This window comes from Halyomorpha halys, unplaced genomic scaffold, assembly GCF_000696795.3.
Source record: "Halyomorpha halys isolate HHAL.00 unplaced genomic scaffold, Hhal_1.1 Scaffold813.1, whole genome shotgun sequence".
Lineage (NCBI taxonomy): Eukaryota > Metazoa > Arthropoda > Insecta > Hemiptera > Pentatomidae > Halyomorpha > Halyomorpha halys.
The window spans coordinates 78,779-94,528 of NW_027113046.1; the positions used below are offsets into that span (position 1 = coordinate 78,779).

Sequence of the window (15,750 nt, forward strand, 5' to 3'; positions counted from 1 at the left end):
CTTACTTTTATGCAAAAGTGAAAGTCCAGATAAATGAATATTTCATTTAATTGGTTATACTGAACTATCTCTTTAGAGATTTACTAACTTCGACATGATCTCTTATTTCTGAGATTTTAAATTACTGACATTTTTGACTAATTCATTCCTTCTACATTAAACCACATAGTTGTTTCATCCATGTTTTCTAAGAGATATTAGCAATAAATGCAAATGATAATTTTTGTAGCCTAATATAACATATTACCATGTTGAGCTGTTATTTTATCATAGGTGTTGCTCTAACCATGATTAAAATATTAAAGTAAAGCAATAGTTCTTATTTTCAGATTTTTATTTTATTATAAAAAGATGAAGTAGTTTTATCTTTCTCTTTGATTATTTATCGAGGCTGCAGAGCAATCTGGCTGAGGCTTATTGTATTACTTAACTAGAATATTGCTTCTAGTGTAGTATATGTAGAAGATGTATTCTTATATGCTATTATAAGGTTCTATGCTTAATAGTTCACTAGTAAATTTTGATATAATTATTTTTTTCTTATACATATCACCATATTTAATGATTAGTTATTAATTCAAAAGACAGCTATTATAATCATCTGTTATTTAGCTTGGATAGTGTTTATATCATGTATTTTCTTGTGATATTTAACTTATGTAATTTAAGTATTAATCTTTCTTAAGGAATTCATTGATTACAGTATTATATTCCAAAGAAGATCAACCCTTCGAACACAATTCTCCATTTTCTTCATTCATTTCAAGGTTTCGGATAATATGTTTATTCATTATTCAACCTATGCACATACATTTCATATTAAAACAGCCCTTATACTGTAATCTAATATACTTTAAAATAATATGTAATAAATTAATATATTATTTGTATTAATATTATACGTACATTTTCAATTACAATGGAACAAATTGATAAAATGACGCAATAATAGAATAGACAAGTAGTCCAAAACGATTTTCTCTATGGAAAAATAAAGAAGTATGAAGTTTGAATGGTTGAGGTATTCTATTAAAAATAAGAACACAATAAAATATGAAATTCCCGTTTTTATCCTATCAAAGAGCAACACGCTTCAATTAGCTATTAGCTATCACAGTAACAAGTTGTTCCTGTTCTTCATGTTTAACTTATACTTGTAGTCCACAATTCCAATCAAACCTAATCGATAGGGATTAGAGGATCTGTATCAATTTGATACTTTTTGTCATATACACCAAGATCAAAAAATATGTGTCAAGTTAAAACATCAAAAAGTGGTCTTATTTGATTAAAATAAGTATTAGAAATGGTGAATTCACGTATAAATAAATAAATACGTCAATGCCATGTTCAATAAATTTATTATAATTAATAAATTATGAATATTATAAAAAATAATAATAATTACCTAATTCCATGTATGTTTTATTTCTGACCACATTGTCATCTCCTTGAATTCATCGACTGTAAATCTATGTCTCCATTATTAATAATAATTGATATTTTGTTAAAATGATATATTGTGTGTGTGTTCAGCCAAAATTTCATCACAACAAATAAAAATAAAATAAAACAATATAATTATTTAGGTTCATGTTCTTTCTAATCTAATCAAATAAATTAATAGTATACTCACTTTAAAAAAAAATGTGATGATAAAAATTTTATTTCTAAATTCAAAATTTTTTTTTAACATATTGCTTCAAACATTTTGCATGTTTCTCGATATTATTAAAGCTTTTATTTTCTCACACTAACTACATTCTTGTTATTTTAATTTTTATCTAAAATACTAAGAACAAAAATTTTGTAGTTTCTATTTCAGAAATGACAGCAGCAGACGAAGGAAGTGTTGGAGAGGTTTCAATCCAAGTGGATTTGTTTACTCATCCCGGCTCCGGAGAACACAAAGTTACTGTCAAAGGTAAATTTTAATCATTGATGTGAAAAATGTGCAAACATTTAAAAATAAATTTATTGTTTGTTGTTTAAATTTATTTTCTAATAGGGTGTATATAAAAATGACTGCTATACAATAAAATGTTTATATTTTTATTTTTTTATATAATATAAAATTAATATTCAAAATATAGCTCATTGTGTTCCATTGTTGTCAGCCATCTTGATGACTAGTGAGTCACTTAAGATTTTCACATTTTTCTTTAATTCTCAAAATGAGTTAAATGATGCTCTGTTACCTAAAAATGATTGTTGTCTTGATCCTAGGACTTCTTTATGACGTTCCTAAAGGTGAAGATGTCATCTTGTCACTCTCTGTCAGCTTTGAAAATGCTTTATTCTTGAAGTTATACTTTGTTTAAATTTACCTAGTAATACTGATTGTTTTTTGAAATATTAAAAAAAAAAAAGGAATCTGTTGAATTTAGTTTTCTCCCAAGCCAACTTGTGTTAATTGGTTGCTCTAATTTTAAAATTTAATTCTGTAATAATGAATGTAAGTAAAATGTATTTTGATTAAATTCCAATCACATTTATTCCTTGCTACTTTATAACCATTATAATAAATTTTAAAAGATTGTTTCCTATTGATTTTTATTTTTATTACAGTTGTTGCTGCTAATGACTTGAAGTGGCCAACAGCAACAGGAATGTTCCGACCATTCGTAGAAGTAAATCTTATTGGCCCTCACCTGGCAGACAAAAAGAGGAAACAAGCAACAAAATCAAAATCGAACAATTGGTCACCCAAGTTCAATGAGACTTTCCACTTGTAAGTTTTTTTGGTACTTAATTAATTACTCTTTTTTTTTTTAGAAACTAGAGGCTTACTTTTAAAAGATTGTTACTTACTTATTTTACTCCCTTTGTTACACAACGTAGATGGAATATAATAATAGACTTCTTTTTTTTTATATTAGATCTCTCATAATTTATATATTTTACAACTTTTAAATTGTACAGTAACAAATTATAATTATTGACTCAATAAAATATCATATTGTTTATTTTAAATCAAAGTAGCAGAATAATAACAAATTATAATCATTGACTGAATCAAAATATCATATTATTTTATTTTAGATCAAAGTGGCAGTACAGTAATAATTATTACTGTATGCAAAATAATAACTATTATTATTGACCCAATTAAAATTTTATTTCATTTTATTTTAGTATTATTGGAAATGAAGAGCAGTTAGAATATTTTGAGCTTCATATCTGCGTGAAAGACTATTGCTTTGCTCGAGATGATAGGTTGGTCGGTGTCGCTGTAATGCAGCTTAAAGATATTGTTGGCCAGGTATGTTATTTTACTTTAAATTACTAAATAATTTTTTTTAAAAAATCATATTTTGGGAATTGGATCCATCGTAACTTAAATGATTATTAATCATTTATCCCATATAAATTTCCAGATCTATTGTCTTTTCCAAACTTTTTTCATTTATTGAAATTTACAACTGTATACATATAATATAGCAATTAAATATAAAAAACAAAATCTGCAAATCTTTTATATTATGACTATTTTTATTATTTATTTTAATTTGTGTTATTTGTATTGTTGTTTACTATGGTAACATTATATTAAATATGTTGCTAAATATATTTATTCTATATTAATACATTAAGTTATAAAATATGATTGCAATTTAATAATTTGAATTTATTATTAAGTTATTCCAGATATATTTGAACATAGTAGAAAACATTAGTTATTAATACAAGAAATATTATTTATATTTTCCTTTTTATTTATTAAGATTAAGATTATTCAATTCCTTTTATTTATTTAGATCCTGTTTTAAATTATAATTAAATATTTATTATATTTATAAATCAAGTCATTATAAATTAGAAAAAATATAAGTAAGAGTTTATTACAAGGAGATCTATTTTAGGGGAAAATTAACATATGAGTTAGTTAAAATTAACTCAGACTTTGATTCTAAACAATTAAAAAAAAATTAGGGTATAAAATATTAGTCTTTGATTTATACTCCATGAAGGGCCTTCCCACCAAGCTATATTTGATAACTGAGGTACTACAATAATGGACCATTGTTTTAGATCTATAGATTATTGTTATTGAGGGTCAGTGGGACTACATTTTCTTAGAGGAAATTTTTTTTTTCACACCTCGATGTAAAAATAAAATGTTAAGTAAAATTGATGTTTTAGGGTGGCTCTTGTGCTTGCTGGCTTTCATTGGGTAAGAGAATTCAAATGGACGAGACCGGTTGGACTATATTGAGGATACTGTCCCAAAGATCTAATGACGAAGTCGCTAAGGAATTCGTCAAACTCAAATCTGACATCAGGCCAGAGAATCCACTCGCCTCGTGAGGCTTTCTCATGTCTCCAACAACACATTTCTTCATCAATTTTTTCTTTTTGTATTATTCATTTTTATCTAGTGTACATAAGCATCGTTTTCTTCTCGTTTTTTAATCAATTTCATCGCATTAATGTTGCCATTACAGTAGACTCGATAATTTGTTGCTGCTAGATTTTTTGTATGAGTAAATGTTTAATGACCATGAATTATCTGCTAATGAAACAAAAAACATTTTTTATTTGTCTTCTATTGGATTGAAAAGTTTAAAAAATATGCTACATATATTACGGAGTACACTTTAAAGATATACTTTTTAGGAATACATTTTTTTTATATACTTATATGATTCATTTAAATCACTTGTTTATTTTTTATAGAACTTGAAGATCCCTCGAAAATTTTAAGGTATAGAAGAATTGTAATGTTCTATAGTTGACACATATTAGGTTTTTAATTAATTATAAATATTACTGTTGAATTATTGAATTGAATCTTCAGTTAAAGCTTTGGTCAAGAAGAGTATCAATATTTTCAACTGTTTGTTGATTGTCGATGTTCATCAGGGCTGTTGTATTTGGATGGAGATGTGAACAAAGAACTTGACAGTTGAGTTTGATTACAGACCAACACAACAGCCCTGATGAGGAACTTACATTGTGGATCGAAATGTCAGCAATCAATAGCAGCCCTGACCGTCTCCATCAAGTTAAATAATTTAGTTTGGAAGGAATTTTCTTAAAGCTAAAGAAAAAAAGTCAATGACTTAATTTTTTTTTTTTTTTTTATTTCAAATAATATATAATTTTATATTCTATACTATTGATACATTTTGCTCTGATTGATTTTAACACATTGAAAACACAAACTGGTATTAAAAAATAAAACATGTAATTCATATATGTATAACATTATTTTTATTTTTAAAGTAAGTAGCAAATTATCAAGAGGCTACTGTAATAATATTCTGTCACCATTTTTTTTTGTTTATCATTTGTAGTTAAATCTCAGGTAATGATGCTCAAATAATTTCCTGTGCCAATGAAATTTAGTAAAAAAAAAAGTATTTATTGTAATTATATATATAATACATATTTTGTTTTTAAAACGCACATTTATATGTTTTATAAGTTGTCATATTTAGGAGTTATTAGTATTGACTCTAGGGGATCATGATGAAATGTGTTTTGGCGAAGAAAAAAAAAAAAGATTAAGGTAACGCACATTAACACTGATAGTGATCTCATGCCTTAATCAAATTCTGTTAATCTTTGAACAGGAAAGAGGCCTTTTCGAAATCATAATCAGTGTTAATCTACATATTAAAAAATTTACTGTATATTTCTTATCGTATTATATTATTATAATTGTTTAAGATTGTAAATTATGTGATTATTGTTACCAGCTCGTATCATATCTTGTAAATAATTTGCTTATTGATTAAATAAATAATTACTGACCATTTGAATGCCTGATAATGCTACCAAATTAACAATGGTATTGTTATATATATATAAATATGTATATGTGCGCATGGTGTATATTTCGTGTGACAGATTTTGAATTTTTTTATACTTTTTGTTATAAATTTTTTTTTCTCTTTTGCATTAATCCAATCGTCAAATATAGAGTTTTTTCTCTAAAAAAAAAGGTAAATTCTTTTTTGAGTGTTAATACATTAACATATGTTCCAAGTGTATATAATACAGTATATAAATAACAAATAAGGAAAAACTGAATTTATATTTTTTTATTAATATTTTATTGGAGAATCCATTTAGAAAAGAAAAAATAATTCAACATTTAAAAGTATATAAATTTTAAATATGTTTCATATAAGTACAATATTAACGATATGGTTGCTTTGTGGATCTTTGTGCCCTTTTTTGACAAAATGGTTGTGGTGAATATGGTTCTTCAAGTTGAGACTAAATGCTAATTGAATTATGATGCATTTTTATTTTTTTATTTACTTTGTGAACAGGGATTTGATTGTTATGTGAAATAAATCATGATATAATATTATGGTTTTCTAATTCATATTTGACAAAATATTTTTTAAAAAATTGTGATGTAACTGTTTTGTGGGGAGGTTAAAAAAAGTTTGGTGATAAGTGAATAATGGTAGAAAAACATGTTTTTTGTATTTAATTTTTGATCATTTTAAAAAATAACTACATAATGGTTGTTTAACCTGGTTGATTTACTATTTAAACAATAAATAATTAAAAACACAACCGATTATTGGGTTAATTTCCGAGGAAATTCGGAAGTTTAGATATTCAGAAAGGAAATTAAATATTTAAGTTTAGTTCACTTCTGATTAGTTAAGGAATGGGCAACAGCTGAGCCTATAGCCTGCAGGGTTTGTTGCAGTCGAGTATGTCCCAACATTTATTCAAATAATATTGATCTTCTATTTATTTTGTTATTGATAGTCGACCAATTTCACCCTTGTACGCTTAATCAAATCCCATTCACCGTTTATTCTTAACCCTTATTTGAAATTAAACCTTCTTCTTCTGAAACAGTTTTATTCATAAATTCATTCAGACCAGTTATGGTTGCTACCATAATAAATATCAAACGATTTAAAATTTATCAACTTTGTTCTAAGTAATTTATTTATAATTCTTTAACATCATATTTTTATATTTCATTATACCTATAAATATATACATATATGTCAATTTAAATGTATTAGCTTAAAATAACAGCAGCTTATGAAAAAATATTTAGAAATATCAACCATTTAATCTAGTGTAAGAACTTTAAAGAAAAAAAAAAGAAAGACAATAATCTGAATAATAATTATTCCTAGATTATTATTACTGAATTATCTAATTTAACTATAAAAGTTTTTATCATAATTTAATAAAACAAAATGACATTCTGGCTTGGATATTGGGGGTGTGTGCAACTGAAACTTAATAGTGAATTTATAGGTTCTACAAATTCAGGGACGATATAAATTCAGTCGGCTCAGCTTATAATGAAAATAGGCTGGAAAATATGAAAAAGCTTGGTTACTTAAGAACTTTTGGTTGCAGTTCCGATAATGATAAATGCATTAATGGTATTTTGATTAAACCTATTAAAAAGCTCTATTAAGAAATCAGTAGGAAATGGAAAACAGAAATTTTGCATCTTGAGAGATCTGTTTTTCTTTGATAATAACCAGGATCTAAATATCCTCATCAAGTTTTAATTCTATAAAAAATTAAAAAACCTCTAAAATCAAGTATTATGAAAATTAAAATACAACGTTAATGAAATGAGTCTTAACTGTCCTATAGCACTTAGCTCTTTAATTTAATTTAAATAGAAAAAACAAAATTGACCAATCACTTAAGTAAATAGAAATATTACGCTATACCAAACAAATGACAGACTAAACTGGAAATTCATAAATACCCAAAATGGATATTTTATTCATGATTTTTTATTTATGCATTTTACTATTAATGCTAAGAATTGATTGACACCAATATTATGAATAAAAAGTCATTAACAAATTATTTAACAAAAAATTTCTAATTAGATTGTTAAGGAAGTGAAGGTGTTTTTAAAAGCTGTTTTAGGAACTCTGCTTCTCTGCGATCTGTGTTCTATAGGGATTTAATGATCTGGGCTAGGTAACCACTAAGCAGAGCTGATTTTATTTAAGTTTTTAGGGTTTTTAACAAATCAATTAATTTTTTTGTATTAATTATTAAATAAAAATACTGAAATAAGTAAATCCCATTTATCTGATTTATTTATTATCAGCTATCTTTTGGTGTAGTTGGCCATTCTGTGCCTTTAAACCATGAAAATACTGGTACGATTTAAGGAACACTTGAAGATATTTTTAAAGAGGCTCAGATCCTCGGATGCGATTCACTCTATTATGTGAAATTAAATGGATAACTGTTTTAATAAAGATGGTATGTTTCATCGGTAACTATTAGAATATCAACATGGCAGCAACCAATTTTATAGGCTTGGCCCCTTTCATGAATTGTCATTTTAAATACCACATTATTATCAACATTTCCACTGGTTTTATTATTCTAATTAGTCAATAATTTATAAAAGGTAACTATTTACCTAAGTATCCATAATATTTTTGAAGTGTTCGCACTTGTATTGTTATTGCCTACTGTTATGTTCTTTTCAATGTATTTTTGAATTGGTTTGAGATGTTAGACAACGAGATCATCTACGGAAAACCATTCAAATCATGATTTATTCCACTTAATTTAGGTTACTGATAAGGCAACTAAATTATATAATGATTAATAATTGTTTGTATATTGTTATTGATGTGCAGACATATCTCTAGTACTAACAGATTCAAAATTATTAATGTGCAGTAAGGGCCTTAATTGACTTGCTTTTCCTTCTTGATTTGCTTGAATGATGAGCCATTCATACGAGCAAATTATTTCCTCCAAGCTTTTATACTATAGATTTTAAAAAGTTTTCATAACCCGATATAATTATCTCTCTCTTCTATCGACTTCAATTTTCTAATTCTTCATTTTATAAATGTTAACATGTTTTTCCGTTCCACTAAGCTTTTTCTCTTCTTTTTGTCTTCTTTTTACATATTTGAAACTCTACTTTTGTAAGTTATTAAAAGCATAAGACAGAATACATGATATCTTCATATTAACTGGTAAAGAATGAATATTTTGCATATCAAATGTCATGTGAATGTTGTGTAAAGATAATATAAATTTAATTTTATTATACATTGCTTATATAATTGTGGATTCTAATGAAAATTGTGATAAGGTATGTCGGTTATGTCGTTAACCTATTAGATGTGTTCATTGTTATACAATATTGTGTATATAAGTTACATGTCCATTTTAAAGTGTATTTCCAATCGTGTACTTTTTAAGAAAAAAAATTTTGCTGACAATATATTACGTGTTGCAAGATATCTATAATAATCATATGTGTGTATTTAAGTTTCCTCAAATGTTACTAAGATATTTAATTTAAAATATAGAACCTATACAACACCTAAATTCCTATTGTTATCGATACACAATACTCTCAATTTTAATGGCACTTCTTCATAATTTAATGAATATCTTTATGTTTTTTGGTAGTTTGGAAATAATTTAAGATTAACTTACTAACTAAGTGTTTAAAATAAATCATTTTGATGGTATCGTGCAAATAGTAACAATTTTTAAAACTATTTTGATATGCACAAGTTCGCAGTTTGCAAGGTACATTACTGTTTTTAATAGTTCTAAGTGTTTTAACACCTTTCAAACTGATGTAATATTGTTCAAAATATAGTCGATTTTAATGTAAGAGTACAAAAATACATTTCTAATTTTATTTGTTGCAAAAAAAATTTCCATCCATATTAATATGACTAGCAAGAATATGTTCGAAAAGCGTTCTAAATTATTCAGCTTATAATTTTGTGAAATTATATATTACTTAATTATTAGTAAAATTTTCAATATTATTGGTTTAATTTATAATTATTTGATGAATGATTCTTATATTTACTGTACTTCTGCCGTGTATTATAATCTTTTGGAAAATCCTTAGTTGAAGTCTTTAACTTAGTTGGAAATTCCAATGTGAAATTGTATGGGAATGCAATGTAAAAAATGTAAAATACAATTTTCATTCAATGAAATGAAAATATTAAATTTTAGGTTTTTTATTTATTTACTTTTTTTTAGATTAAATTTTAATTTCTGTAAAATTCCTGTATACAAAACACTGTAAAGTAACAGCACAAAATATGATCTTTCATCAGTCTATTTTTAATAATACAACTTATTATTGATTAATAACGTACATTATGTAATTACAACATTTTCATATTAAATACAAAAGGGCTTTATGCCTTCATTTGTAAGAAAAAAAATTCTTCCAGGTTATAACCGTAAAATTTTACTAAACATGCATTTAGGACATGCATATTACAAGATGAATTTTTATGTATAACTTTATATTAAATATTGTAAATGCTTTTTATTACTGAGTAACAGACAAGCTTTTATTTTTTCTATCATGTGTAAGTCGGATAAAGACATTGTAAATTCAATCGATGAGTCTTGTACATTAATGGAATATATGCATGTGTTTTTCAAAGATAAAATAAAATAAAAAAATGACAACAATGATATGCTCTATTTTATTTTTATTTCTATAAGAACCATCTTCCTTCCTCTTAGTTCTTTGTTAAAATGTGTTTTCAGGAATATAAAAACAAAATGTAATGAGAACCACTGAGCCTTATGATAATTTTACTAAAGAGAAGAACATTCAGCACTTCAATGCTAATAGTTAAATGAGGAGGACAAAGCTACTCTTATTTATCTTTTTATTCTTTCTCTTTCTTTTTTATGGATCAGAATGTTTGATGATTCTTAAGAAGGATGCAAGCCAAGTTTGTGCAATAGAAATGAAGATCTGTGATGGAAGTCCTTCAGGAATGCCCGCTGAAATGTTTGTAGGATGGGAAATGATCGATAAACCTGCTGGCTGATGGAAGTTAGGCCCATCGGAAAGTGTCATATTGCTAGGCCAAGGCTATAGGGACTACACAGTCAGGATCAGAAAGGAATGCCGTTGCTCATTAGATCAACTCAGAAGAAGTCTCTGCCTTTCTCTAGGCAGAGGCACATACAAGAGATGGGCTTGGGATATTCTACATCTTACAACACTAAGGGGATAGTGAAAGAAAAAACTTAGCAAAGATGCGTTGGTCAAATATGCAACAGAAAACACCACAAATAGGTCTCCATTGCTTCTTTAAATTTATTATTCATTTAATAGAATGAATAATTTTATTCATGTATGTGACACATTACATCCTCATTTTACACTGTTGACTCTAGAGGAGAAAATGTATAACTTAGTGAAATTTTGAGCAATATTGATATTCATATAATAATATTCTCAATATTGAGTCTAAAATTTAGGGGAAACAGGCTTCATGGTCTTGGGCCATAAGAGCCATTCTGTTTAAACACAAAAAGAATGAAAGCCATTTATGCTAATACTCAGTTGTTGTTTTTTTGGAGTAAGTGCGCACTTTCAATTTTTTATTATTACAAAATGAACCAACCAATAATTTTAAAGTTTTTTTCTGTAAAGAGGATTATAATGGATATAAGAAGGATATAATGAAATTTTATTGCCAAAATTAAGAAATTATATTATCAACAGCCTACCAAAGTCAAAGTTTTAAAATTACTGTCTGCACTTGTCCCACCTTAACTTATTCTGTTCCAGGAGTTGAAAGAATTCGAGTAAACAGAAATTTAACATGGAAGATATTGAAAGCTTGTGGCTATAGGCTCCTCTACCAGGTGTTACCAAGGCTTGAAGCTTGGTATCATGCCTGGCCCAATTTACATTGCCAAATATTTCCTTGAAACATTAACATTTAACTGACAATGTCAATTATGTACTGCCCACATTACTCGTCCGTTAACAATTGGAACATATTAAGCCGAGGAGCCCCTTCAAAAAGAAAATGCCATCCAACTAAAAGTTCACATGCTCTTGTTTACCCGGTTTCTCTCAGTTCGTGGAACAGAATATATATCTCATATCTATGTATGCTAAGAAGAATTAAAACTAGTTTGTACAATACCAAATTGACACTTGCAAGGAATACTCAGTTGTATCGAGACAATGATGTAAGACACAGTAATACCCAAAACCTTAAAATAAAAAAAAAAATTATTAAAATTCAAAACATAGTTCTCTGATAATTTGTATGACATTATTCACATCCCAGATAATATTTTTGATATACTCACATAAATATACCTAATAAATAAGTCTGAATACTTCCCTAGACATTGAAACCAAAATAGTTTCTCATCATGGTAAACATCAAAATCTGTTGTTGATAATTAATCATATGAAGTTTTCAGTTACACAATCGGTAAAATTTATGAAGAAAGTATTCTTTACAACTTCGAATCATCGCGATTTATCACCGATGTAAAATAAATTATTAAAATTTATAATACTGATTAAATAAAAAAGTAAAGCAACAAAGATAAAAAAATTTATCTTTGTAAAATAACCCATTTTAGATTTGCTAACTATTATTTATTTTCACTAAATGTCAATATATTTTTATACACCTGATTTTCTCCATGCAATGTTATAAGATCCCTATATTTAAAAATTAAAAATCCTTTGAAGAACATTGATAAGTATTGCTTCCAATGATTTCTTTACTTTTCCTAAAAATTATCCTTTTTTTATTTATATTTCTATTCAGTACTTAATTACGTATACTTTCTATATCTTCAGCTTAAAAACTGCCCCCACCTACTCCTCTCCCGATTCTCATTATAAGATTATAAAAATGTAATAAAAGAACATAACTTACCGACTTTATGAGCCTGTTGTCGAGGTTTATTGCCTTGCAAAGCCTGTACTCAGCTGACGGCTTCACTTTCAAATATGTTTTTAACATCAACTATAAAAATTCAACTGACATATGAAGATGTTATTAAAAAAGAAATTAAAGGAAACTATGAACAAACATAAACTTACATCCTTGCTTAAGATATTACTTTGATCTTCTAAAATGATGGAATACAGCTCTTCATAAAAGTTATCGGCCTGAAATGATACATAAGTAAATTTTTGATTTCATGTTTAAAAATAATGTAGAATATAATGAAGTTGTTTTTGTTTTTGATATCGAAATCAAATTTGTAAGCAGGGGAAGGAAATATTGTATCGTGCTCCTCAGGAGTTACAGGAGGAAAATGGAATAGTAGTAGGTTCAAAGGAGAATGAAAGAGCTGTTAGAAAGGCAGCTGGAAAAGAATTGTTATCTTTAAAAAATTTAAGCTTTTGAAATCCCTTACAAATTGTTATCATTTTTATCATTGTCAGTTACCATATCCGGGATATGAACCGCCTAAAATGGAAAATTTGCCCCAAGAATTTTTTTTCTTCAATTTCACAGAAGACAATGGACAGAGAGAGACTGGTGATCAGGGAGTATCGGCTTTCCTTCCTACATTTTGTTCCACAAATTTTCCGTTTTAGCCAGTCCAGAATTCGGTGACAACAGATTGGTATACATTGACTGTATCATATTGCTGGGAATTTCAAAATACTGGAAATTTAATTAATAGGTGACGTTTTCGAGATAAAAACTCTAAAAAGGGACCTATTTCATCCAATCATGTCTTTAATTATATTTTTTATTACTAATTTTACGATAACCAACATAACCTGATATAAAAAAAATACTGTGCAATGTAACGGATAAGACAGTCATTCTAATGTGTGTTAAATAATGGATATTATAAATTAAACAATTATTCCAATAACAACTTTTTCTATTCATATATTCTGCTGGGGTCTAACTAATAATTAAGGAGAAGTTTCAAACATAAAAAAAATTTCTAGCTCCAAGATAATACTTAACTGCCATGGGACAGATCAAACAAATGATCATCAGTAAGGAATCTCAAAATAAAGTCATCTAATACTGATACTGATATTGGTTATTGTTTTTATCGAAGTGGATTATAGTATAGTAATTAATTACTAGAATATTAATCTAAATACAATAAAATTCAAATAATTATTATATTTGAAATAATGAGGAGGTAAGTAGTATTATCGACTTACACTTCTTTTTAAATTTTCGCCAGCGCTGGCCATCAACCACAACCAGAAGGTATATAGAGAGATCATTATAGTCCGGGATTTCAGGTTGATGACCGTCTTCTTCGCATACTCATCTTCAAATCTCAATATCATACTTGAAAAACGATGTACGTTCCAAATATAGGTGGTAATTATGACAGCAAATATCATTACAATTTGAAAAGAATATATTTTCCTCAATTTCCTAATTTGATGACAAAGACTTTTATGTAATTTTATCAGCGTATGCAGCCTGAATCTGCTATTCGAATCACATTTTTTCGCCGAACTACAAAGAAGGCGAAAACGTAAAGAAAAAGCGTTCAGCAAAACAGTGAACATGTGAATGACTACGAATACACAGTAGCGATACTGGTTTTGCACTTCGAGCAAGAAGCTCAAGCGAGAAAAGAAATTGGTCTGAACATATATAAGGTGAAACGTTAGGAGTATATGAAATATGAAAGATATATTTTTCGGATACGATACTTCACATCCAATGGACCTAAGAATGGAGTCCAACCGTTCCATTCCGCGGAAGAAGGACAAGAATGAATATCGACGGGAGGTGTAGAGATAGAGGGTGGATATGACAGACAGACAACAGAAGAAGAGCCGTACGATAGTGAGGATATAGCGAGCGGCTGCGACTAGAACCACGTCAATATGGTTTTTGGCATAGCTCAAGGAGTGGTAGGTCCATATCGCGATGGCTGTGGCTGAAACCACCAACTGCAGGAGGCAGATCCGAAAGTCCCTCTTGAGTGGCCACAGGCAGAACAGCTTGGAACAGAATATCATGATGGACACCTGGCGGTACAGTCCGCTTCTGGTACAGTCCTCTTCTACATTCCTCTTGGAGAATAATTTCTTCGTCTTAAAAAGTCTAAAGCTCCCCCAGAAGTGAAAACGGTTCTGTTCAACAACCCTTATGTGAGGTATAGGCGTGACCCTGTTGGCCATCGGAACTGGTGCAGTACTCGGAATGCTTCCAATGCCCCACTTATCGCAATCACTTACTCAATAGCCAGCGGGGACTGACCGCTCGGGTGGTATCGATCACCCTATTGTTGCTTTTCTAGTGCCAATGTCAAAGTAAAGATACATTACCTTTTCAGAAGTAACCTTGCCTTATATAATGTTACTTCTACGTTGTTCCGAAAAAATAACTCAATTCCTTCATTCAACGATCCATTTGGGGGAGCCATTTTGACATTTTAAATCATAGAACCCGGGGGACCGAATGCGAGATTTTTTAGCTATGTTAGTTAACGGCGATGTTCTATTAAATCCAAAATTATATTCTCATGAAAGAATGTTGCTTATACACTATTCAGGTTGTCTACCAGTCGGGAGTTGAGGAAATAAGCCGGGTATTTTGCATGAAAATTTAGGAAATTCTATATCAGATCTGAACTGAAAGATCTTTCAATTTTATAAACTGTAGAATAGCTAATTTTAGCAATTATAAGAATGAAAGAAGCTTCTCATAGAAGTTAGATTAAGATAAACTGTTCTGTATTACTCCGTCAGTGATGTAATGTAAGAGATTTTCTTCGCCACGGTCGGCAATTTTGTTTCGTTGCTAATGAAGATATTGATGAAGCAAAACCATCTCATTTACGCAGGATAAAACAAAAAAAGTTCTCATAATCGAAAAAGCTACCTAGCTGCTTACTGAAGTATAAGGATTCACTTTCAAAACTGGACTTAAGCTGTTAGACAAAAATTATATTAAAGTCTTCTGAACGGTTAAACTTAAAATTCCAGCTGAAGAGGTAGATCGATCCCCAGATGTT

General features: G+C 28.2%; 2 protein-coding genes across 5 annotated transcripts in view; one reads left to right on the forward strand and one right to left on the reverse strand.

The window, feature by feature from the left end:
• unc-13 overlaps nucleotides 1–4,899 on the forward strand; it is a gene marked incomplete at its 5' end in the record, with an annotated part of 80,857 nt that extends 75,958 nt beyond the window's left edge. For all 4 annotated transcript variants that reach the window (XM_014429626.3, XM_014429629.3, XM_014429627.3 and 1 more), the window contains 4 exon segments: nucleotides 1,814–1,924; nucleotides 2,569–2,731; nucleotides 3,136–3,262; nucleotides 4,144–4,899. In XM_014429626.3, the coding sequence (XP_014285112.1) occupies nucleotides 1,814–1,924; nucleotides 2,569–2,731; nucleotides 3,136–3,262; nucleotides 4,144–4,308 (566 nt within the window). In that variant the 3' untranslated portion in view covers nucleotides 4,309–4,899.
• A 6,933-nt stretch (nucleotides 4,900–11,832) lies between these two features.
• LOC106686368 (uncharacterized) lies at nucleotides 11,833–15,732 on the reverse strand. The gene is made up of 4 exons (XM_014429631.2): nucleotides 13,934–15,732; nucleotides 12,839–12,907; nucleotides 12,672–12,761; nucleotides 11,833–11,988 (listed from the first exon to the last, which is right to left on the reverse strand). Exons 1-4 carry the CDS (start codon nucleotides 14,912–14,914, stop codon nucleotides 11,887–11,889), a joined length of 1,242 nt encoding a protein of 413 aa, XP_014285117.1. The 5' UTR covers nucleotides 14,915–15,732; the 3' UTR covers nucleotides 11,833–11,886.
• Nucleotides 15,733–15,750: the final 18 nt, after the last annotated feature.

Excerpts from the sequence above, each read along its gene's own strand:
- LOC106686368 (XM_014429631.2), bottom strand. The coding sequence starts at position 14,914 with ATGGCCAACAGGGTCACGCCTATACCTCACATAAGGGTTGTTGAACAG. Across the intron at positions 12,762-12,838 it reads GTAATATCTTAAGCAAGGAT|TTGATGTTAAAAACATATTT; the intron begins GTAAGTTTATGT and ends GAATTTTTATAG. Across the intron at positions 11,989-12,671 it reads ACAACAGGCTCATAAAGTCG|GTTTTGGGTATTACTGTGTC; the intron begins GTAAGTTATGTT and ends TTTTATTTTAAG.